The sequence below is a fragment of the Melospiza melodia genome, chromosome 4 (assembly GCF_035770615.1).
Source record: "Melospiza melodia melodia isolate bMelMel2 chromosome 4, bMelMel2.pri, whole genome shotgun sequence".
Lineage (NCBI taxonomy): Eukaryota > Metazoa > Chordata > Aves > Passeriformes > Passerellidae > Melospiza > Melospiza melodia.
Genome location: NC_086197.1, coordinates 231504 through 254270, shown reverse-complemented (window position 1 = coordinate 254270; position 22767 = coordinate 231504). Strand labels below are relative to the sequence as shown.

The 22767-nt window shown below is 55.1% G+C and overlaps 2 protein-coding genes across 5 annotated transcripts; one reads left to right on the top strand and one right to left on the bottom strand.

Moving 5' to 3' along the window:
* Positions 1 to 1455: 1455 nt before the first annotated feature.
* LOC134417937 (olfactory receptor 5V1-like) lies at positions 1456 to 2394 on the top strand. Its single transcript, XM_063155805.1, has one exon. It carries the CDS (start codon positions 1456 to 1458, stop codon positions 2392 to 2394), a length of 939 nt encoding a protein of 312 aa, XP_063011875.1.
* A 174-nt stretch (positions 2395 to 2568) lies between these two features.
* Positions 2569 to 22721, bottom strand: HCLS1 (hematopoietic cell-specific Lyn substrate 1). Of its 4 annotated transcripts, none has more exons than XM_063153569.1 (15): positions 21795 to 22721; positions 18537 to 18620; positions 17135 to 17208; positions 16870 to 16999; positions 15575 to 15685; positions 15140 to 15194; positions 14607 to 14717; positions 13937 to 14047; positions 13181 to 13236; positions 10805 to 10874; positions 10456 to 10577; positions 9757 to 9873; positions 7722 to 8031; positions 6930 to 7001; positions 2569 to 6239 (listed from the first exon to the last, which is right to left on the bottom strand). In XM_063153569.1, exons 2-15 carry the CDS (start codon positions 18618 to 18620, stop codon positions 6103 to 6105), a joined length of 1560 nt encoding a protein of 519 aa, XP_063009639.1. In that variant the 5' UTR covers positions 21795 to 22721; the 3' UTR covers positions 2569 to 6102. The 4 variants fall into 4 exon arrangements, with proteins under 4 accessions (XP_063009639.1, XP_063009638.1, XP_063009640.1 ...); XM_063153568.1 differs by lacking the exon at positions 21795 to 22721 and adding an exon at positions 20788 to 20935; XM_063153570.1 differs by lacking the exon at positions 21795 to 22721 and adding an exon at positions 20788 to 20935 and having other exon boundaries at positions 9757 to 9870.
* Positions 22722 to 22767: the final 46 nt, after the last annotated feature.

Sequence of the window (22767 nt, the reverse complement as noted above, 5' to 3'; positions counted from 1 at the left end):
CATCCAGGCTCTGCTCTTGGCCGGGGAGGTGAGGAGGGTGAGAGGACAGGGCTTCACCAGGACATGCACTGCTGGGGGGCACCTGGCGCTGGCCGCCAGGGCTCTGGGTGGTTTGGGCAGGCTGTGCCTGCTGCTGCTGCCTCCAACAGAGGCATCCAGTCCTTTCCAAGAGAAATGAACCCTGTGTTGTTATCTGCTCCCTCAGTTCAGCTGTGCCCTCGCACTGGGCCATGGCTGTGCCCAAGGCTCAGGACCCACCTCCCAGGGCTGAGTGCTCCAGGCTGCCTGCTCTGCTCACCTGAGTGAGGACAGGTGCAGTGCCTTGCTGAGGAGGGCCACATCCTCCTGCAGGGCAGTTTCCCTGCGTGGGTACGGAGCACAGGTGAGCTCCTGCACCAGCAGAGCTGGGTCTCTGGTGGCTCACATGGCACTGTCACAAAGGTCTCTCCCATCTCCTGAGGGAAGGACAGGAACCTGCCTGGTACTGGTGGCACCCGTGTTCCCTCTCTGCTCCCCATCCAGCCTTTCTGGCCTTGTCTTTTTTTGGTCTTTGCTCACTGCATTTGCCCCCAGAAGCACCTTGGCCCCATCCATGGAGTCCGTGGCAGGGGCAGGGTGGGCAGCAGCAGCCCTGGCTGGATGTGCCCAGCGCACACCACCCCTTCAGCCCCTGGCTGAAGTTCTGAACCAGAAATGCTTCCTCAGGCCTCCTCCATCTCTTGGACATGGTGATCACAGCTCCATGTGACAGTGGGCAAACCCCTTGTGCCAGGGTGAAAATTGAAATAGGATGATGGAAAAAAGGTGGGGAGTTCCAGGCCAGGAGATCCCTGCTGGCTTTAATTTTCCTGTGGTTCAACAAACCCCATGTGATGAGTTGCTCTTTGTTGGAACCTGTACTTTTGTAAGTGGAACCCCTGTTTTGTTAGAGCTGGTTATTACAGAGCAGGAAACAGGATAAAGAAAAAAAAATTAACTGGTGCAGGGTGATGCCATATCCCTGGCCCAGGGCTGGGGAAGAGCAAGCTCAGTGACAGCATCTAGGGAATGCTGTGACCTGACCAGGGGCAGGGAAACATTTACTCAGAATAAATACATCCAGGAGGGGGAGAGACACATGCTTGGAACAGTCATCAGGATGAGGGGCTGGGTAGGCAAAGAACACCAAGGGGTGTGGGTGGATGCCCCCTGCTCTTGGGTTTTTCTGTGTGCTTCTTCTGCAGTCAGGTACCCGACCCGGGACGGCAGCTCTTTGGACTCCAAAGCCCCAGCGTCTGTGAAATCTGAGCTCAGGAAACCTTCACCCACCAGGGAGATGGGACCAGAGCCGTACCATTAGGGACCCCCTTGCCTCACGGGGGGCTGTGCTCCAGTCCCCTGGCTCACAGCCGGGGAGAGAGCCTCCTCAGGGCTCCCTTCTGCCCAAAGCCAGACCCAGCTTGCCCCACGGCAGGTATGAACCAGACACAGGTGACGGAGTTTGTGCTCCTGGGCTTTTCCCACGGCCGGCCCTTCCTCTTTGCTCTGTTCCTGGCCATTTACCTGGCCACGCTGCTGGGCAACTCTGTGATACTCTCCCTCGTGTCCCTGGATCGCCGCCTCCACAGCCCCATGTACTTCTTCCTGGGTCACCTGTCCTGCCTGGACCTTTGCTACTCCTCAGTGACGGTGCCCAAGATCCTGGCGAACGCTCTGTGCCCGCGGGCCACCATTTCCTACAGGGGGTGCCTGGCGCAGATGTTCCTGCTGATGTGGTGCGCGGGGGCCGAGTGCGCGCTGCTGGCCCTCATGGCCTACGACCGCTTTGCCGCCGTGTGCCAGCCGCTGCGCTACTGCCAGGCCCTGCGCCGCAGCGCCTGTGCCGCGGCCGCCGCCGGCTGCTGGCTCTGGGGGCTGCTGGACTCGACCCTGCACACGCTGCTGGCCGCCCGGCTCTCCTTCTGCGGGGCTGCCCGGCTCCAGCACATCTTCTGCGACGCGCCGCCGCTGCTGGCGGCCGCCTGCAGCGACACCCGCCCCAACCAGCTGGCCCTCCACATCTCCAGCATCTTCATGGGACTCAGTCCCTTCCTGCTCGTCGTCGTCTCCTACCTGTGCATCCTGGCCACCGTCCTTGGGATGCCGCTGGCCACCAGCCGGCGCAAGGCCTTCTCCACCTGCTCCGCACACCTGATCGTGGTCACCCTGTACTTCGTGGCAGCCAACCTCAACTACAACCGGCCCAGCTCGGGCTACTCGCCGGCAGCCGACACGCTGGTCTCTGTGCTCTACTGCATCGTCATCCCCATGCTGAACCCCCTCGTCTACAGCCTCCGCAACCGGGAGGTGTGGGGGGCCCTGCGGAAGGCCCTGCGGGTGGGTGCCACGCCAGGCTCCCTGGGCAGCAACGCCTGAGCAGCGCCAGGGCTGCCGCAGGCTGCCAGCACTGCAATGTCCCTGCGTGGGACGTCTGTGACAGCGCAGCGAGCCCGGGGCTCCCAGCCCAAGCACGTGGCTCTCTGCCATCACTCACCTCACCTGCAGCGCATCACTGAGAGCAGAATGGCAAAATAAAGCAAGGAACAAGGCTACAGGTCCAGAATTCTGTCTTTATTTTCCAGACGCCACGTGCTGCAGCTGTGCTCCTTCCAGGCAGCTCTGCAAAAGGCAAATTCATGTGGAGCCGGACACGTGCTGACCCTGAGCATAGCCACGAGCTCTGCCCCAGGGCTTGAGTCAGGCTCTGTGCAGAACAAGGGCAGTGCCTTGGACTGGAAAACCTGGCCTGGGCAAGAGGGGCTGTCCCACCATCCACTGTCCCCATGTGCCTTGGCTTCAAATCTGATGTCTGCTGGGTTTCCCCAGGCTGCCAGGGAGGCTCTGCAGCGCTCTGCACATAAGCACAGCGGCTCGCACAGGCCGCCCACGGCCTCAGTGCTGCACTCGGACACGGAGGTCTCGGCACTGAGCCGAGAGCTGGTGGCACTGAACTCCTCACCGGAAATGCTTTGCTTTATGGCCAGAAAAGTTTCCCTGTGCAGCTGTGGTGTGTGCTGTGGCTCTGGGTGACTGGCCGGGGGTCTGCAGCTGGGCCCAAGCTCAGATGATTCTGTGGCTGTGGGGGCAGCAGCCCAATCTGCAGGTGTGCACATGAGGCACATGAGCGGAGCCAGGAGCACGGGCTCACCGGGGCAAGGGAGATGACACAGGCAGGTGACACCTGCAGTCACACAACCCAAACACACTCATCTGTAGCTCAGTTACCAAGAGATACCCGACAGGATCTAATCTGTTCCCAAAGAAACCCACTGGAGAGTCAGAGCTGGGACTAGGAGGCACACAGCCTTGCTGAGAGAGAGCAGTTTGCCATTTCTTAGTGCACAACATGTGCTGATTTTACGCTTCAGGAAAAGAAATGTTTCTGTAACGCACCTGTTGGGTTGGGCTGTTGCTCCTATCCAGACAGGCTGTGAGCCCCTCAGCCCTCCCTGCTATACACCCTTCTGGACTCTAAAAAGTCCTTGAAGCACCCTCAGTGCAGTGTCACTGGGCACATCAGTCTGACCAGTGGACACCTTTCTAAGGAGCCCCTGGAATGGGACAGCAGGAAACAGCAGAAACCACACAAGGAAAAAGACTGGGCAAGTTGCCTCAGAGAAACAAAAAACCCAAAGCACTCCAAACAAAAGCCCCAAAGCCAGCCAACCAGAAACCCAAACAAGAAACCTCCGGAAAAGTTACATTAAAATTGATAATTTTTAACCTGAATCCCAATGCACCTTTCCTGTGAGTGTGCCCAGGATCAAACACTGAGCAGGAATGCCACACTCCTCCACAGGTAGTGCAGGCTTGGCCAACTGCAGGGTGGTCCAGGGCTCACCTGAGAACCACACTGAACTCTAAAGCTTTGGTGCCACAGAGGCACCCTCTGCACACGCTGCTGGCAGTGGCAGTGATGGGCTGTGCTCACACAGTTCCTCAGGTGTTCCTGCAGCCTCTCAGTCCCTCAGGTGTGCTCCCACAGCCCCTCAGCCCCTCAGGTGCTGTTCTACTCAGCTGTCCCTGGTTTATTCCTGCAGTGATGGTACCTGCATCCCATAGAGGAACAGTTCCCACAGCTGAACATCCACCTAAGAGGTACTGGCTTGAGGGAGGGCTTTACTTTTGCATTTCTGAAAACTGTTTTTTAAAAATCAGCAGTAAAATGTTTTCTGCTGTCCTGCTTCCCACACGCCCAGCCTTTTCCTCACATCTGTGATGAAGAATCAGGCTTTTCAGGAGGCTCCAGCAGGCACAGAGGACACGAGCTGTCACAGAATCACGGGGACATGGCTTGAGCCAGGCCAGAGCAGAAGCTGGGAGGGAGGCACAGACACACCTGTGCCCAAAAGGGTCACACAGACCATGTTCATGTTTCTCTGGTCCACGCTGCAAACACAGCTCGTCCTAAAAATGGAAACCCTTCCTTGGAATAAACACAAATTTGGCTTTCCCAGGGCTCTTTTCCCTGATCCCTGATTAGGATGAGATTCAGGGCCACAGCAACTGACAAAGGTCCTACAGCTCACATCCCTTCTGCCTTGCCTGGACTAGATTTGGTATTTCTGCTCTGGGAATTGCCCCACTGGGAACAGGACACACTCCTGCAGGCTTGCTGGCTGACAGGTGGGGCAGCCTCGATAGAAGAGACCTTGCATTGCACTCATATGCTCTTAAACCATCCCACCTTTCCCCCTGGAAGTGGATGGGAATCAAAATCCTCTTGGGCATAAGACAAAACATTCCCTCTGGCACTGCCAATTTGCCCCTTGATATTTCTCTGAATGTGGATGTACCAAGCTGATCCAAATGAAGCTGATAACACAGAAAAGGCTAAAGCAGAGAGAGGCTGCTGTACTTTGACACTGGCCAAATGCCATGCACCCACAAAAGCCACAGAGGAGGGAAAAAAATTAAATGGAGAGTTCATGAGTTAAGGACTGTGAGAAAACACTTCACACCATGGTCTCACTACGGCCTGCAGAGGGATCTCAGCTCTGGCACCTGGTGCACCTCCTGCCCTTCCTTCCCCACTGACCCTGCTGTCTCCAGGTTGTTTGCCTCACATGTTCTCACCTCCCCCTCTTCTCTGGCTGGAAAAAAACAAAACAAACTGTGCCCACTTCGTTTTGATCTTCTTCTTCAATATGAGACTCACAAGAGGTGGAACGTGTTGGTTTTGCACGGCCTGGTTTTTGGTGGGGGGGGGCACAGAGGTGCCTTCTGTGAGAAGCTGCTGGAAGCTTCCACCATGTCCAGCAGAGCCAACCTCTGGTGGCTCTGAAAATTCCATGGGGGATGCAGAGATCCACCCACAGCCCATGGGATCCACGAGGGATGCAGAGATCCAGCCACAGCCTGTGGGGATCCATGGGGATGCAGAGATCCATGAAGGATGCAGAGATCCACCCACAGCCTGTGGGGATCCATGGGGATGCAGAGATCCAGCCACAGCCCAGGGTGAGGTGCCCGTGCCAGAGCAGGTGATGCCTGCAGGAGGCTGTGCTCCAGTGGCAGCCCCAGGGGAGAGGGGCCCTGCTCCCAGGCTGGAGCAGCCTGTCCTTGGAGGGCTGCACCCCGTGGAACAGCAACCCACGCTGCAGCAGTTTGGGAGGATTGCTGCTCATGAGAGTGGACCTGTGCCAGAGAAATTCACAGAGAGCTGTCTCCCACTGGAGGGACCTCACAGTCTCACAGGGGAAGGACTCCTCTCCCGGAGCAGTGGAAGAAAATCTCAGTGATGAAACCACCAAAACTCCCATGCCCTGTCTCCCTGCACTGTTGGTGGGAAGGAGGGAGGACTAGGGGGAAGAAAACGTGTTTTAAGGGCTTCTTTTATTTCTCATTATCCTCCTCTGGCTCTGTTAGTAATAAATTCACTTTGTACCTCTAAGTCAAGCCTATTTTGCCCTTGGAGTGTTTTCTCCCAATCCTCACAAAGCCTTCATTAAATTTTTCTCTCCTCTGCAAAGTTGTGGCAGAGGAGGGTGGATGAGTGACTTTTGTGGGTGTCTGGCATTTGGCCAGTGTCAAACCATGACAGAGGCAGAAGTTGGGAGGGAAGCAGCTTGCACTGTGCTAATTTCATTGCAGAAGCTTCACATAATTTGCTGGGAAGAGGCCGACTCTGCCATGGCACTGTCCCCGCCACCAGCCTTCATCCACCATCTCAATGTGCGTGATTGTGTCATCAGGATCAAAAGAAATCTCATCATCTCCATCTGCAAAAAAATTCAAGAAAAGACAGTCACAATGCAAAAAGAACCCCAGAGAGAGCTGGTTCATGCTCTTCCTCCCACCTTCCCCCAGGCAGAAGTGCTCTGGTAACCCCAAGAGTTTACTTCACCCAACCCCATCCCACAGCACAGATAAAGCAGAGAAAGAGCAAGACCTCACAGATGAAAGATGAAGTTTCTCTGTTGCTGTCCTGCTCTGGGCCAGGACAAGGCTAATTTTCTGCAGTTGCTGGGAGGGGCCATGGCCACGACACGGAGGTTATTCTGTACCACCTCATGTCATTGCCAGGGTGGGAGAAAGGGACTCTTGATTCCAAGGAACACTGGGTTGAGAAAATATGGTGGAGGGAGCCACCCAATATTGTCTATTGGTGGGTGTTTTTCCATGTGAAAAATTTATTTTGTTATATCTTTTGTTATTAACATTGTTGCTGTTACTTTTCGCTTTCTTATTGCTGTTTCCGAAATTGTCGCTGTCTCAGCCTGTGATCTTTGCCTTTCTGTGCCTCCAATTGGAGAGAAGCGATGCTTGCTGGTAGTTCTAAACTGGAGAATGGCATTCCTACACCATGATGTTCCCAAGCCAGGTGTCACTCTGCTTCCCAGGAGGAAGAAATGCAAAGCAGCGAGTCGCAGTCCCTGACCCCGCCGTGCACAGCGCCGGGGCAGACCCACCTCCTTGGTAATCATAGAGAGCCACCGCGCACATCCCGGGGCTCTGCCCCTCGGGGCCGTGGGCCGCGCTCCCTGCAGCACACAGGACACACAGGTGAGACACAGGCTGCAGCATCCACACAGTCCTGCTCAGTGCCACCCTCCAGCCCAGCTCTGGGAAGCCCTGTCAGCAAGGAGAGGTGCACCACAGCCCAGAGCAAGGACTGACTTCCCTCCCCTCCCTCAGGGAGACAGTTGGACCCTGATTTTCATGCTCCTGTCCCAGGAAAAAGGCTGGGAATAGCTACAAGCTCTTCACTTGCCACAATGGCAGCTGTGTGTGATGGGAGCAGTGACAGCAGCCCATGCAGTTTGCTCCTGGGTGTGGACAAAGGCCACCTGCACTCCCCACACCAGAGACCCCACCAGGTCTAGAGCAGGTCCCCAGAACAGCAGCCATATGAACAATGGGCTGAACCAGAGGCACCCCCAGGCCCCAGGGCAGCACTTGCCAGGAAACTGCAGCCAGAGCATTGGTCCACATCCAGCTTCTCCCGGGGCTGGGGCAGCCCCCTGCCCAGACCCTGATCCAGCCGATTCCTGCTGTCCACTCCAGCATCCCATGCACCTCATCTGCACCTTAGAGCTGGGCAGGGGAGCAGGACACAACCAAGTCTCCACCACAGAAGCTGCTATCCTGACCACAGTAGATTTCAGGATAAAAATTCCCTCTGCAGTTTGTCCCATACATCCAGTGAGGTTAGTGGACAGGTATGAGCTTCCCAAGACACTGGCTATTCCATCAGTACTCACCCAGGTGGGGATGGCTCTCTCTGGGCTCCTGAGGAAGGATCACCTCGTAGTCTTCACCTCCATCTCCTCCAAAGTCGTAGGTGGCATCCAGCTTCCCCAGCGGGGCTGGCAGCTCCTCATACTCAGCACCTCCACTGGTGCTGTCACAGTAGTCAGAGGGCTCTGGCAGCTCTTCATAGTCCCCACCAACATCCAAACTTTCATTGTAGGTGGGCTGATCCTGGCTGGGGACCTTGCACAGCTCTGCGTCCAGATCTGCTGGCCTTGGTGGCAAAGTGGGTGGTACTTCTTCATCCTCCCTATTGGGGTCCTGCCGTGAGGTGGGAAAGGGACAGCAAAGTCACCTGCAACGCACCCACCACAGGCAGCTCTTTGGTGACTCCCAGCACCTGACACGAGGCAGCCCCTTTACTGCTGCCAGGGCACAAAAGGAACACCATTCCCTGCACACCAGGGAAACAGCTGAGCTGCTCGGGCTGTGCTGAACCAGCAGCTGGGATTGGCCCAGAGACCCTTAGGACTCACATGTCTGAACTCTGTTCCTACTTGACCACAGCCAGTGGCAGTGCCACTGCACCGACCCGCTCCCAGAGCTTGTCCCATGGGCTCAGCAATGTCCCACGGGCTCAGCTGTGTCCCATGGGCTCAGCCGTGTCCCACGGGCTCAGCAGTGTCCCACGGGCTCAGCCGTGTCCCACGGGCTCAGCCGTGTCCCATGGGCTCAGCTGTGTCCCACGGGCTCAGCAGTGTCCCACGGGCTCAGCCGTGTCCCACGGGCTCAGCAATGTCCCACGGGCTCAGCAATGTCCCTTGGGCTCAGCTGTGTCCCTTGGGCTCAGCTGTGTCCCTTGGGCTCAGCTGTGTCCCATGGGCTCAGCAGTGTCCCACGGGCTCAGCCGTGTCCCACGGGCTCAGCAGTGTCCCACGGGCTCAGCCGTGTCCCACGGGCTCAGCAGTGTCCCACAGGCTCAGCCGTGTCCCACGGGCTCAGCAGTGTCCCACGGGCTCAGCAGTGTCCCACGGGCTCAGCCGTGTCCCACGGGCTCAGCAGTGTCCCATGGGCTCAGCAGTGTCCCATGGGCTCAGCCGTGTCCCATGGGCTCAGCAGTGTCCCACGGGCTCAGCAGTGTCCCACGGGCTCAGCCGTGTCCCACGGGCTCAGCAGTGTCCCATGGGCTCAGCAGTGTCCCATGGGCTCAGCCGTGTCCCACGGGCTCAGCAGTGTCCCACGGGCTCAGCAGTGTCCCACAGGCTCAGCAGTGTCCCACGGGCTCAGCCGTGTCCCACGGGCTCAGCAGTGTCCCACGGGCTCAGCAGTGTCCCACGGGCTCAGCAGTGTCCCACGGGCTCAGCCGTGTCCCACAGGCTCAGCAGTGTCCCATGGGCTCAGCAGTGTCCCATGGGCTCAGCCGTGTCCCATGGGCTCAGCAGTGTCCCATGGGCTCAGCCGTGTCCCACGGGCTCAGCCGTGTCCCACGGGCTCAGCTGTGTCCCTTGGGCTCAGCAGTGTCCCACGGGCTCAGCAGTGTCCCACGGGCTCAGCAGTGTCCCACGGGCTCAGCCGTGTCCCACGGGCTCAGCAGTGTCCCTTGGGCTCAGCAGTGTCCCATGGGCTCAGCTGTGTCCCTTGGGCTCAGCTGTGTCCCTTGGGCTCAGCAGTGTCCCACGGGCTCAGCAGTGTCCCACGGGCTCAGCAGTGTCCCATGGGCTCAGCAGTGTCCCACGGGCTCAGCAGTGTCCCACGGGCTCAGCAGTGTCCCATGGGCTCAGCAGTGTCCCATGGGCTCAGCCGTGTCCCACGGGCTCAGCAGTGTCCCACGGGCTCAGCAGTGTCCCACGGGCTCAGCAGTGTCCCACGGGCTCAGGTGCTGTGCAGCCATGGCCCACCCCCAGCCCAGTGCTCCCCCTTATCCTTCCCAAGCCTCCCCCACCCTGCGGCTCCACGTCTCCCTGCAGGGCTGCACACAAAGCACAGCTCCTTCCAGGTGCAATCCCCTCTGCTGCTCCCTCCCAGCTCTCCCAGGCTCCCGGGCACCTGCTCTCCTGGTGACATGGGCTGGTCCCCAGCAGCGCCCCTGGGTGCCCCTGCTGGCACGGCTGCAGGGGCTGCCCCAGTCCCAGCGGGCTCCTTCTCTCTGGGAGGGATTTCCTGCTGGAGAAAAGCCATCAGACTGCTCAGTCCATTTGAACAATGGCTGTTCACGTTCCCAACAGAGCAGCTCAGAATGTTCTCCTCCACCTACAAACCTGCTCTGGGCCTAGGCACTCACAGGTTGGTGACAACAGCTGGGCAGCCCCAAAGAGGAGCAATGTGGGGGGACAGCTCCATCCCTAACACCCCACTGTCCTCTGAGTGCAGGAACAGCACCAGGGGGAAGGCAGGCAGACACAGGGGCTGGGGCCATATCCAGTTTGCTGGGATGCATCCCACACAGACTGCTGGGAAAGCAGCGCTGGGGAGCAGTAACCACACTGTGTGCCAGGCACCTGAGGCAAAAGAAGCTGAGGCCAGAGCACAGGTTGAGTGCAGGTATGTCCCTGTATGAGTGTTTGCTCTGCTGAAAAGGAAAGTCCAGTGACAACTGTGAAGCTCAGTGGCCATCCTTGGCAGATGGAGGGAAGCAGTTCAGGCAGGAGGTTACCCTCAAGAGACTAGACAGAAGGAGCTGCAAGGCTCTGAAGAAAAGTCAGTGTCACGAGTCTTGGAGGACCCAGCAGGACAGCCCTGGCTCACCTGAGCCCGCCGGTGCTCCCGCCTCCTGCTCTCCTCCTGGGCCTGCCTCCTGCTCTCCTCCTCTGCCGACTGCGCCATGTGCTCAAACCGCAGCCGCAGGCTGCTGGCGCCACTGCAGGCTCCTGTGAGGACACAGCTCATTGACCCAGCCTGCCTCTTCCTTCCACCACCCCCAGCACCCCGGAGAAACCCAGACCTCTGCCTCTTCCCGAGAAACTTGCAGTCAGCCTCCTTCTCCTGCCCTCCAGCACAGGTTATCCCACCACAGCACACACCTGCCAGCGGGCTGCCACAGCAGGACTGTGAGGCACACAGCTTCCTAAGCCCAGAGCTAGTGCTCAGGTCTCACCTGTCTCCAGGGGTCTTGTTTTCTCATAGGAGGAGGTGGGAGCTGCCATCTCATCAAAGCCAGCAGCACTCTGCAAGAGGAAGTGAAAAAGAACTGCTCAGCCCATTGGGCAATGCCAGTGCTGTCTTTGGGTACTGGTGATGACAGGCTTTGCTCCCAGGTACTTTTGTCCTCACCTGCACACCTGCCCTGGGGAGGCTGTTGGCTGCAGTCCCCCCCTTCTGACACCTCCCTGTCCTGGGGATGTGCCTGTCGCCCCCCCAGCCAAGGACACAGGTGTCCCTGCCCAAGAGAGCTGGAAAGGTGCTGTGGAGCCCAGCGGGGAAGGCTGAGCAGAGACACAGGACAGCAGGGCTGGGGATGCTCCCTGTACCGTAGCAGAGAGCAGGGACACTGTGCATCCCCCCTGTGGCACGAGGCCTGGAAGCACTTCCCTGCTGGCCTCACAGCTGCCTCACCTGCCACGGGTGTGCAGGGGCACAGGCTGGAAAGCAGCACCTGTGTGCAAACACCTGCGGCACCACCGGCTTCAGGAGGGATGGAGAGAGGCTGGGCTGGGAACAGGATTGGTGGGGAGGGTGCAGGAAAGCCAAAAGGCTTAAGGGTTTATATGCTTTCATGAGAAAACTCTTTCATGCACAAAGGAACGAGCAGGTAGGAGCCACTTCTCAGCCTGACACTTTCAGCAAGGGCTGCCTGCAGGTGTCACAATAGGCTGGTGGCCGACCGTGGCAAGGCACAACAAGAGCAAGGCACAACTTTCCCAGGCATTGTGCTGGGGAAGGCTGTGAGAAGATGGGAGAAAAGAATGTTAAACACTTCCTATCTTCATTTATTGTACTTGTTGTTGTGAACATGTAGAATGTGTTATGGAGATTTGTTCACTAAAGGTTGATTTCTTGACTGGCTGCTAGTGATAGTGTTTAGATTCAATTGACCAATCTGGTCTGTCTGAATTGGACTGTCTGCAAAGGACGATGAGTTCTTAACAAGCATAGTACAGTATAATAAAGCGATTGATCAGCCCTCTAGAATCATGGAGTCAATGCTAATTATTACCCAGTGGGGACCCATGCTACGATAGCTGACTGCAGCCATGGAGCACAACAGCAGCTCTGCCCTCCCTGCAGAGAACACACCTGAGCAGGTAAACCAGCCTGCAGGCTCAGAACCAGGTGTCCACAGGTCACAGCAGAAGCCTGGACATGCTGTGTATATGACAGCATTTTTATTTTGTGTGAGCTTTAGTCTGATACTGAGTGTCCAGAACTTTACCAAAGGGGAGTTCAGGCTGCCTGAGAGTCTGTTATGCTCTGCTCTGGTGCAGCAAATTCAGCATTTCTCAATTCCTGAAGACCAGGCAATCTGAAACTTGTTACTTGCCCAAATAAACCTTATTTTTACCATGTTTGTTTATGCTTCAGTATTCTTAAAATGCACAAATTCATGTTCACTTTCAGCCAAACAAGAACTGCTTATCTCCTCTCTGCATCCTGCTTCCCAAAAGAGCCACAACCCTTTTACCCAGTCCTCATGTGCTTTTGCATGTTGTTTTTGACCACATACAAGGTGTGCCTTTTGTCAGTGCACTTCCATTTGGCTAAATTCAGAGCTAGCACGAATCTCTTGTGAGGGCAGGACAGCATTCCCTCTCTGAGGCAGGTCCAGCCAGCATGGACAGGACCACGGGGGTGGTTTCACTGTGTTTGCATCCCCCCTGCTTCCTCGTGCTCCCGAGCACGGTGACGCTGCTGCTGTACCAAACACAGCCCGTGCCCCAGCAAAGGAAGGAGGTCTCAGGGAAGGCACCCTCACTCCTCTTCCAAATGCCCCAAGCCCCAGGATCTGCATCTTTTAGGCTATCACATGCATGCAGATCACAGCCACTCTGGCCCCACCGTGGGGACCAAGCCCTCAGGGCAGCTGCCAAGCACAGAACTGGTCCCAGTGCCTGTCACCCCACTCTGAGATGGGACAGCAGATGAAGCTTTGCTTGGCGTCAGCCCAAACAGAAAACCTGAACCAGCAACTTGGTGACCTCTTCTCATGCACAGCAGATTGATCTATGCCATCCCATCCCTGCTGGAGTTTGTCAAGGTGTGCAGGAAGATTTAGCACCTGAGCAGACCATGAGGCACTCCTTGATAGGAGTGAAAAGCCTGCAGAGGGTAACAAACAGCAGAGAAGTGAGAGGTGACAGAGAGCCATGAGGAATTCCTGCATTACAGTCTCCCCAGGCTGCATTCCTCTGCACCCTCTGGTTCCACAGCTCTGCACTGGGTACTGGGACCTCAGCTCCACTGGGGGAATCTTCTCTTTCAGCTGGGCAAAAAGCAGTGGTTACAAGGAAGAAATCGCAGGCTGCAGCAGTCTTACCTTATCCACTCTATCCTTCTGGACCCCAAAACGGCCTCCAAATCCCTTGGCATAGTCTATATGGAAAAAAAAAAAAGTTATTTTAGAGTATTTTGTATTTTGAGTACGCTTCTGACTTCAGTATGCTGTGACCAGTGAAATGAGTTTGCATGTGTTATTATCTCTAGTTAATTCCATATGTGATGAGACACAGATAAAGCTAAGTGCTCTGGACAGCAGCTTTTAGGACCAATCCCTCCCTCCTTTCAGCTGAGGGCACAGGTGTGCAGGGCTGTAGCTGCCAGCCTGAGCCCAAGGCACCAGGGTGAGCCCAGTCATCCCAGCGTGGCCCAGCTCAAACATGCTGCACACAAGGCACTCCTGAGATCTGCTCTGCCTCGTTCCTCTGTGACAGCTCGTGCCTTCAGTGTGTGTCCCATGTGTGCAAAGAGCAAATCTGGGTGGAATCGGGGCAGGGAGGTTACAATGAGCTCATGGTTAGGAGCGTCCCTCACAGGGAAAGGCAGAGTCTGGGAGTCCTGACCTGACTGAGGGAGCCACACTGCGTGTCCCCCACTGATCCAAGCTCCGCCCGACTCTGCCCTTGTGCTTTGGGGTTCACTGTGTCTGCAACGTGCCGGACACATTCTGCTTTCAGCAGCTGGATCTCTTACTATGAACCAGCAGCTGGATCTCTTATTATGAACCACAAGCTCCAGACACAGGCCTGTGTGTGCTCCAGGGAAACTGCTGCCACCTCTGGCAATATTGCCCGACCTCTTTGGGATGCATGGGGCTGCACTTCTTCCTGATGGTCCCAGCCAAGGGCATTCTTGTCCTGGCGATCCCTCTGGACCCCAAACTTCCCACCAAAGCCCACAGAATAGTCTTCAGCCACAAGGATCCAGATCAGGGCATGGAAGAGAACACACAAGTGAGGGAAAGAGACAAGTGGCAGCAGTGTGAGCTCAGGCTGTTCTCACAGGTTTTCCATGCCCAGAACTTAGAGAAAGACATGGAACAAGACCAAATTTCCCCACCGGTGTAGCAGCAACAGCCCTCCCTCCTCCCTGGGATATGCCACCTGCTATTAGCACCTGCCTGAGCGTCCCCTTCACCCTTCCTTTGGTGATATGCTGTCCAAGAGACGCCTGTGCCACAGAACCCTTCTGATCCTCTTCCTTTAGCCTCTTCTTAGCAGCCATGCACTGTGCAATGGCTTTCCTCACCTGGCCCTTCTCAACAGCTCCCTGTACTCTTCCACCATTCTTGCAGCAGATTGCAAATGCCCTGCACTGCCCTGCAAGTGTCCATAGTGGCAGTGGGCACAGTGCCCAGCTCCAGCCTGGCACTGCCTGCTCCCCCTCCTCAGCTGGCTCCCCCACCAGCACCTCCAGCCCCTCCAGCTCCCTCAGTTTTCCCAGCTCACCTGGCTGCCAGGGCTCACCTTTCTGAGAGTCATGCTTCTCTGCCTGGCTCTTGTAGTCAAATCCCACAGCTGCTTTGTCCACCTTATCCCTTTCCACTCCGTAACGGCCACCAAAGCCCTTGGAGTAATCTGAGGTGGAGCATGGAGTCAAATGCTGCCCCTGGGATGGGGTTGGTGAGGAGGGGACAGGGAGCAGCCCTGGGAGGAGCCCCAGGGAGAAGGGACAGCAGCAGAGATTATGGAAAACACCACAGAAAGTGAAGGGTTTGAGGGGACAGGGTGGATGGCAGGAAGCACCACGGATGAGAGCCCACAGGAATGGGAGCACAAGGCAAATGGACAAAGGGCACCAGGAGACACAGCAGGCCAGGAGGAAAGAAGAAAACAGACATGCCAAGGACAGTGGCACATGGGGCCACAAGGGAGATGGACTGGGAACAGAATCTGAAACAAGAGACAAGAGACTGTGCCACAGCCAACAGCACAGGATACTGGGAGCAGTAGAGAAGCTGGGCAAAGAATCAAGGGGCCACATATGCCCGTGGACTTGCCTTTCTGGGACGAGTGCTTCTCCACCTCACTTTTGTATTCAAAGCCCACTGCTGACTGGAACAACAAGGGGAGGACTGTCAGTCATCCTGAGGGCCAAGATGGGTCTCAGCCTCCCTCCCCTGGGGCCAGGCTGTCACTGGCTCCTGTCTTGTGCTGCAGCACACGGGGGCAAACACCACAGCCCCTGGAGAAAGAGTGCTCTGCCTGGGTGGGACAGGCCCACCACAGCAGTGCCCACCAGCCACCTCCACAGGTGCCCCAGGCCATGGGGCCACTGCCCTGCACACCAGCTGAGCTGTGCCTCAGCGAGACCAGGGCACAGGGCACACCCTGCACGCCCTGAGCTGTGAGAACAGCCCCAGGCTGGCGTGTGGCAGCGCTCCAGGGCCAGCACAGGCCACAGCTCTGGGTTTCAGTCACACTGTCCAACACACCTTATCGGCTCGGTCCCGCTGGACGCCAAACTTGCCACCAAAGCCCTGGGCTGCATCTGTCTGCGAGGAGTGCTTCCCAACATCAGCAACGTACTCGTGTCCCACTGCGCACTGAGGGGAGAGAGTGTGACATGAGCACTCATGGGGGACAGGCAGAGGCACCACAGCTGCTCCCACACACTGCTGACCCACAGGTGACAGGTCCAAGCTGGCTGGGCCATGGTGCCCAGGCTCTCCACGAGGCCTTTGCCAGCAGCAGCTCTGCTCAGAGGCTGGGAGCAGCCTCGAGGGCTGTCACCTCACAAATGTCCCCATTGCCAGCTCATTAGCACAGCGTGGGATGCTGAATGCCACCTGCTCTCAAGTGCTGGTGGAGTTGCATGGTGGATAATCACAGGGTAGACAAGAGAAAAGTGCAGACAGGCACATAGAGTCGAGAACTCCAGGCAGAGCTCTGGCACCCATTTCCTGTTTCTGTATCTGACAGTGAGAGCCAGCAAACCTGGCCACAGGCCAAGCCAGGAACCCACTCTCCCTGCTGGAGCTGCTGTGGCCAGGAACCACAGACACTCTATGCCACAATGGAACAGCTGTGCTCAGACTCTGCTGGACCACTGTGAGGGTGCTTTTGTTGAGCAACTTCTTGGCCTTTGTCCAGTTTCACCGGGATGCTGCAAGTGTTCAGCTTCTGCCCCTTCTGCTGAGGAGCATGTGCAGTTCCTGACTACAACAGCTCTGGCAGGGAGAGCAGGGAATTTTTGAGGACAGTTTTCTCACCCTGCCATCCTGGTGTTGTTCAATCCCACAGTGACCACACCTATAGAACTCTATTTCGATTTAAACATCTCACTTCTGAGAAAGAAGCATTATATGCTGAAAGGTGCAGGAAGAAGCGTGATAATGATTATCACAAAACATAGACCAGATCTGATGTCTAGGGCTTTATCTCAAGGAGATATGAGCTCTCTAATGCAGAATATGAGGAGGGAATTACTACACATTAGTTCTGCAAGAACAAGTAGGGAGGCACCAGATTTAATTGTTACACAGCAGGTTTGAACAGCCCCAGAAAGCCTTTCACAGCTAAAGGGAGCATTGCAAATAGTAGAGAGGAGTTACACAAATGAATTCAAATAGATCCTGGAGACAGAGAATAGGCTAGCTCGATATGTGTGAATCCATGCAAACTCTCCATACTCCCCCTTCAGGGTCAGGCCAGAAAACAGAGATATCCCCTCCTTTATGAGAAAAGCACTTTTCCACTGCAGCTCAGGGAGGCCTCCCACAGCTGTTACCTTATCCATTCGGTCTCGCTCCGTTCCAAATTTGCCCCCATAGCCATAGGATGCCTTGGGGCCAGTCTCCAGCTCCTTCTTCTTGATAACCTCGTGTTCCTCTGATACCTTGTTCCTGAGCTGATGGATGCTGGAGACAGAGACAGGGCAGGCAGGTGTGGGATTTGGCAGAGCCAAAGCCCAGCAGGACACACAGGCAGGACCAGCTGTGCTATGTCCCTGCGGGGCTGCTCCCCTGCCCCGGTCCCGGTCCCGCTGCACTCACTCAATGTGCTCGGCCCGGCCTGAGCCCTCGATGGTTTTGGCTCCCCAGCGCTGCTCCCGCTCGGAGATGTCGTTCTGCGGACGAACGGCGGCCGTGAGCCCGGCCTGCACGGACCAGGCCCAACCGGCATGGACCAGGCCCGGCCCGCACGCACCAGGCCTGGGCCACACGCACCAGGCCCGGGCCACACGCACCAGGCCCGGGCCACACGCACCAGGCCCGACCGGCACAGACCAGGCCCGACCGGCACAGACCAGGCCCGGGCCACACGGACCAGGCCCGGCCGGGGTCCCGCGCCCCATCCCCACCGGGCCGGGGGTCCCGCGCCCACCCCACGAGCCGGGGTGACACCGGCATGTGCAGAATTATCCGTTTGGGAAATCGCTTGGGAAACTGCACTGACCCCAGCCCTTGGCCTGGCCATCACGGCCTCGTGTGGTAGCTTTGTGGAATCTCTGAACATGTATTCCATAAAGTGAAGCATCAATAAAGTATTTCCTAATATAGAATAAAACTGAAAATATGTATATTTGAAAGAGAATGAAAAAGTTAATACCAAGTCTTATTGTGTTTATGCTTTGTTTGAATGCTTCCACAAATAGAAGAAATAAAGTAAGCAAAAAAATTTGACAGTATAGACTTTTCCTAAAACATTAATAACTTGAAACTATGAGAAAGGAATTTGATTTTCTGCCCCAAACTAGAATTTCTTACTGGAAATAGTTAGGCAAGACTGAACCTCACAAACAGAGGACTCTTGTCCAAGAGGAGAGCCTTTTTGGAAAGTAATAGAGAAATAAATGGAAAATGAAAACCATGATCCTGTATGAATGCAGCGGGTTCTCCAGGCTGAACCCTTCTGCTCTCTCACCAGCTCAACTCAGAGTTGAACTAGATAGAAAATGAGTGTAAGAGGCACAGAGCTGCACCTGCACAAGCTGACTGTAAGCAGAGTAGGACTTTTCACTTGGAAAAAAGATAAATGAGGGAAATCCTGTACAGTTACGAACAGTGTGGGAAAGAGAAAATTTGTTTGCTGTGTCTTGTAACATATGTTGTAGAGAGGACAAGGGAGTTACCCTTGTAACAAGGGAGTTTCTTAAACTAGCAGGTTGGAGAAACCCTGCATATTCTGTACTCCTTAAGTGTCATTACTTGTGGCCAGACATGGGGTATGCAATGGTGTAGGACGCTCTGGAGACTGAACGTGGAGATGTGTCAGAAGTGGCTCAGGCAGGTGAGCTGGCAGTGCCTGGCAGGGGCTGATGGCCCTGGGCTGACCCTGACCTGAGCTGCAGCCCTGCCGAGCCCTGAGCCTGCCCCAGCAGCCGGAGCCCAGGGCCAGGAGCTCTCCACACCACACCACACCATCGGTAGAACAGTTTACACACCAGACACTCACCACGAAATCGGGGTCCGTGTCCCAGTCATCTCCCTCAGCCTCCACCTTCACCGACACGTCGTGTCCCACAACTGCTTTCCACATCTGCACAACAGGGACATGCTGTCCATGCTGTCACCCAGGGTGGCCACAGCTGGCTCACGCTCAGTCACAGCAGAACCTGGGCTGGAAGGGGCCCTTACAGGCCACCTGTCCCTCATATGGCACAGGGCACCCCAAGAGAGCTGCTCCTGAGCCCCAGCATGTCTTACAGCAAAGCACACAAGGAGTATAGGTGCAAACCATGGCCTTCATGCACCCTGACTGCAGCGGGAGCACACACATTATAATGTAAATGAATGCTGGCATCCAGTTACCAGGTTCTGCTTTTCCAGCATACATTATTTTTCTGTGCTGTGGGAGGCTGTTGCCTGAGTTATCCCTGCTATTAGTTCAGTTGCACACACCATGGCATGCTCCAACACCATGACGCTGTGCTGTTGGAACTGAGGTGGATTCCTCAAGCCTCCGTCTGTTTTTCAACCTTTTAATCCCTGCCCATAGCCTAGAGAGGGGTCAGAGCAAGGCTGGACAGTGGTGTGACAGCACCAGTGCTGTGTGGGGTTCATGTCTGTCACATGGAGAAAATCGAAATGGGGCTAAAAGCACTGGAGATGTAGGGCTGAATCGGCTGAGGCTGTGGTGGAACTGCTCCTGCAGGCCTGGAGGAAGCGATGGGCCCAGGAAGAGGAAGTTAAAAGTAATGTGAAATCTAAAACTGCTACATTTCATTTTCAAGGTGACAGTAAAAACAACATGATGAACCCCCCCCCCCCCCCGAAACAACTGAGTTTTTCCAAAATGAGAGACAGAGAGAAAAGATTAGTTTGCTGCCTGTACACCCCAGAGCAATCACTCTCATCAGAGCTCCATCCCTCCATATCCCACCCCTTTTTCTGCCTGCAGTATTGAGGAACTGCAAGTTCTCTGTGTTGCCCAAAACAGCCTTTTCGTGGGGCAGAGAGAAAGATGGAAGAGAATGTGCAGGAAAGACTGAGCTGGGCCCTGTTCTCCATCACACCAAACTGTGACCAAATCAGCAGGAAGGAGGGGAGCTCCTGTGTGCTGGATCTTCAGTTAACAGCAGCTTTTACCATGTGCCCAGCTGTGCTAACCCCTCACTCCCATGGCTGTGTGGAATCCTCAGACAGCTCTGAGCTCTTAGGGCAGTTGTCCTCTGTGAAAGCAAATTGTTTATCCTGAATAATTAATAATTCTCTATTTATGCTAAGTCATTAACAGTCCCACATCAAAATGGGACTGCTTAAGTGAGGAACCTTCCGGTTTAGTGAGTGCACTGCTCAGTTTCGAGCTGTCCTTTCCAGAGAACCAGCACTGTAAGATCAGGGAGCGAAGAGAAACCAAATAAGGACAGCAGTGATGATTCTTTCTTTTGTCAAACAAAGGCCAGGTAGTCAGCTAAGAGAGAACATGAAGGGCTAAGGCAGATACACAGTCTGTATTTAGGTTTTGGGCCTTCTCCAGGTGCCTCAGGATCACAACCAGTCTGTGACATTGCCCACTGACAGCAATCCCATGCCAAACTGGATGCAGTTAATTGCAATTAGAAGCAGGGGCTGTGGAAACGCTCATGTGGACAACACAGCCCCTTCTAACACCTTTCTTCTCCTTTTCCTGTCTCTCATTTTTTGGCATCTCTCAGTCAAAGATTTTTAAAGTTTGCTGCTCATTTTTGTAAAGCATAAACCAGCAATAATAACCAGCTAGCACAGGGCTGCTCATCATCAGGGCAGCTGATCTGAGCTCAAATAAGATGGTTCAAGGTTTTAAATACTGCTGTAAATGGTTCTTGACCCCCCATTCTCCAAAGCTGCTTGCCATGCATTGTGGGAACCATGACAAACCACAGGCTGTAATCACATCACAAGGCTCTGTCATATGAGAAATATCTGTCCATATGAAAAATATCAGCCAGGGTAGCACCTCAATCCTTTTTTGTCCCATTTTCCCCTAGGAAAACATCCACTACAGCACAAATACAGGGCTACCACACAGCACAGTGTGCTGGTAGATTTGGAAGTGTGGTGGTTTAGAGCCTCAAACACAAGAACCACAATGATGACAGGACAACAGCCTGAGAAGCAAATGTTGAGCACTGTCCACTTAAACATGCTCTTAGCCCACCAAAAACTACATATTTTTGTAGTAATTTCTCACTTTCTACTACCAAAACCCCCTCAAGTTTTCTTACCTTTAAAGGCTCACCAGTTCCTGCTGGTAAACTTGCTGCTTTTTGCTCAGGCACCTGCTGAGCACAGCTTTGGGCCTGTGTCTGCTCCGAGTTCCTGTTTTAACTTCAGCACTTTTCACTTCCTGCACCCCAGCCCCCAGCTCTGCTCGACTCGTGAGTCCCAGAGCTGGCCCCAGTGCTGCAGCTCCCCGGCAGTGCTGCAGTTCAGTTCCCTTGCAGTGCTGCAGCTCCCCTGCACTGCTGCAGTTCAGTTCCCCCTTGCAGTGCTGCAGCTCCCCTGCAGTTCCACAGCTCCCCTGTGCTGCAGCTCCCCCGCAGGCTGCCTCTGCCCTGAGACACTGATGCAGTGCAGCCACAGAGTTCCTCCATCAGCACACTGGAGCCCAGCGGATCCTAGCACACTTGTGTTCTACAGAAGACTCTCACATGGGTATAAAAACCAGAGTTCTGGTGGAGGCACAAATCCTGGAGCCATGTCTTGAGCATGCCTTTCACTTTCAGTATCTCTCCCCATCACTTGGAGGCTTGAGGAGAACACTACCTGTGCTCCTGAACCTTTTCCATTCTGCCTCGGGGCCTGAAAACTGCTCTGATCAAACTTGGGGTTCCTGTTGCACATCACCAGTACCCACATGAGAGAGCCAGAGTGGGCACAGTCCAAAGGCTGCACTGAACAGCAGTCAGCTCTCCAGTGACACCTGTGTCTCGGGCTCCTGGGGGGCAGCAAGCACTCCTGAAAAGAGTCCAGCACAGGGTGCTTTCATGGTGCTCAGGAGCAACTTGCCTGTGACTGCACCCTCTGTTGTTTCTCCTCAGCAATGGCCTTGATGCAGCTCTCATTATCAGGGGGGGGTTGCTCTGCCCTGGGTGAGGGCACCTGCACAGGCTCCTTGCACCTCATCATGAGCTTTGTCTGCCATTCCCAGACCCTCACACCTGTCCTGTAAAGGGAGCTGAGAGGATCAGGAGGGCACCCCTTAGAGCCCCATGCAGTGACTCGTACCCACCCCTGGTGCTGCCTTCCTTCTGGCACGTAACCACACCTGTCCCAGCCTCAGGGTGCTGCTGAACTGGCCTGAGTGCCCGAGGATGACAGAGCACACCTTCGTTGGCTGACCTTCCTTGTCAGCCTTTATTGAAGATAGATCAAAAATCAAGGCAGGACAGGTCTATTGGACAAGAAACAAAATGTTGAAATGTTTGAGACAGGAACAATCAGCTAAAAGGCCCCACCTTTCATCAGGTCAAACCACAAAGCTGTTCAGTCAGCCTATATTTAGCAGATCAGGAGATCCTTTTGAGGTTTTATTCCCATATTTAATCTAAGCTATAACTGTTCTGTCGGTAGGCATAAAACATTTAAATGTATCTGAGGCCTCAGAATCATGCCTTTGTTCAGTTCAGGGAAAAATGCATGCGCTTTAAGGAAACATACTTCACTTGTAATCCTTGCTCCTGTTAAACACAGTGCAAACATCATCTACAGCCTTACAACAGCCCCATGGAGGCTTTTGTTCCAGCGGTGGTTGCGGACTGTAGCAGCGACTATGAACAAGGGTACCTGGTTTTGGCTACACAAAGTTGGGACAGTTGAACGAGCAGCACGTTCTAGCTCACTGCTGCCAACTTCTCTGTCTGTCCTGGGGTCACACAACTCTAACAAGGTGCAGTGTTCAGGCTAATGTGCAAAAGCAAACCCAGGCAGGTATTGTTTCACTGGAATCGCTTTCACGATGCATGCAATGGTTTGGGTTGGAAGGGATCTTAAAATCATTAGTTCCACCCATCCCTACCATGAGACATTGCCCATTCAGGTGCTATTTCCTTATTCTGTCAGCTGAACAAGAAGCAAGATAGGGACAAAAGGCCATCACCCAGGCATTCACTTGTATAACCAAACAGCTTCTGCAGCGATCACACAAGGCAGTGCACACAGAGGGGACCTGCAGCCCCCATGTGCCCCACACAAGGTGTGCTGAT

Coding starts and splice junctions, on each gene's coding strand:
- HCLS1 (XM_063153569.1), bottom strand. CDS start 18,620: ATGTGGAAAGCAGTTGTGGGACACGACGTGTCGGTGAAGGTGGAGGCT. Junction 15,686..16,869: donor AGCGAGACCGAATGGATAAG/GTAACAGCTGTG, acceptor CTCTCCCCTCAG/TGCGCAGTGGGACACGAGTA. Junction 10,578..10,804: donor AACAAGACCCCTGGAGACAG/GTGAGACCTGAG, acceptor GTGTCCTCACAG/GAGCCTGCAGTGGCGCCAGC.
- LOC134417937 (XM_063155805.1), top strand. CDS start 1,456: ATGAACCAGACACAGGTGACGGAGTTTGTGCTCCTGGGCTTTTCCCAC.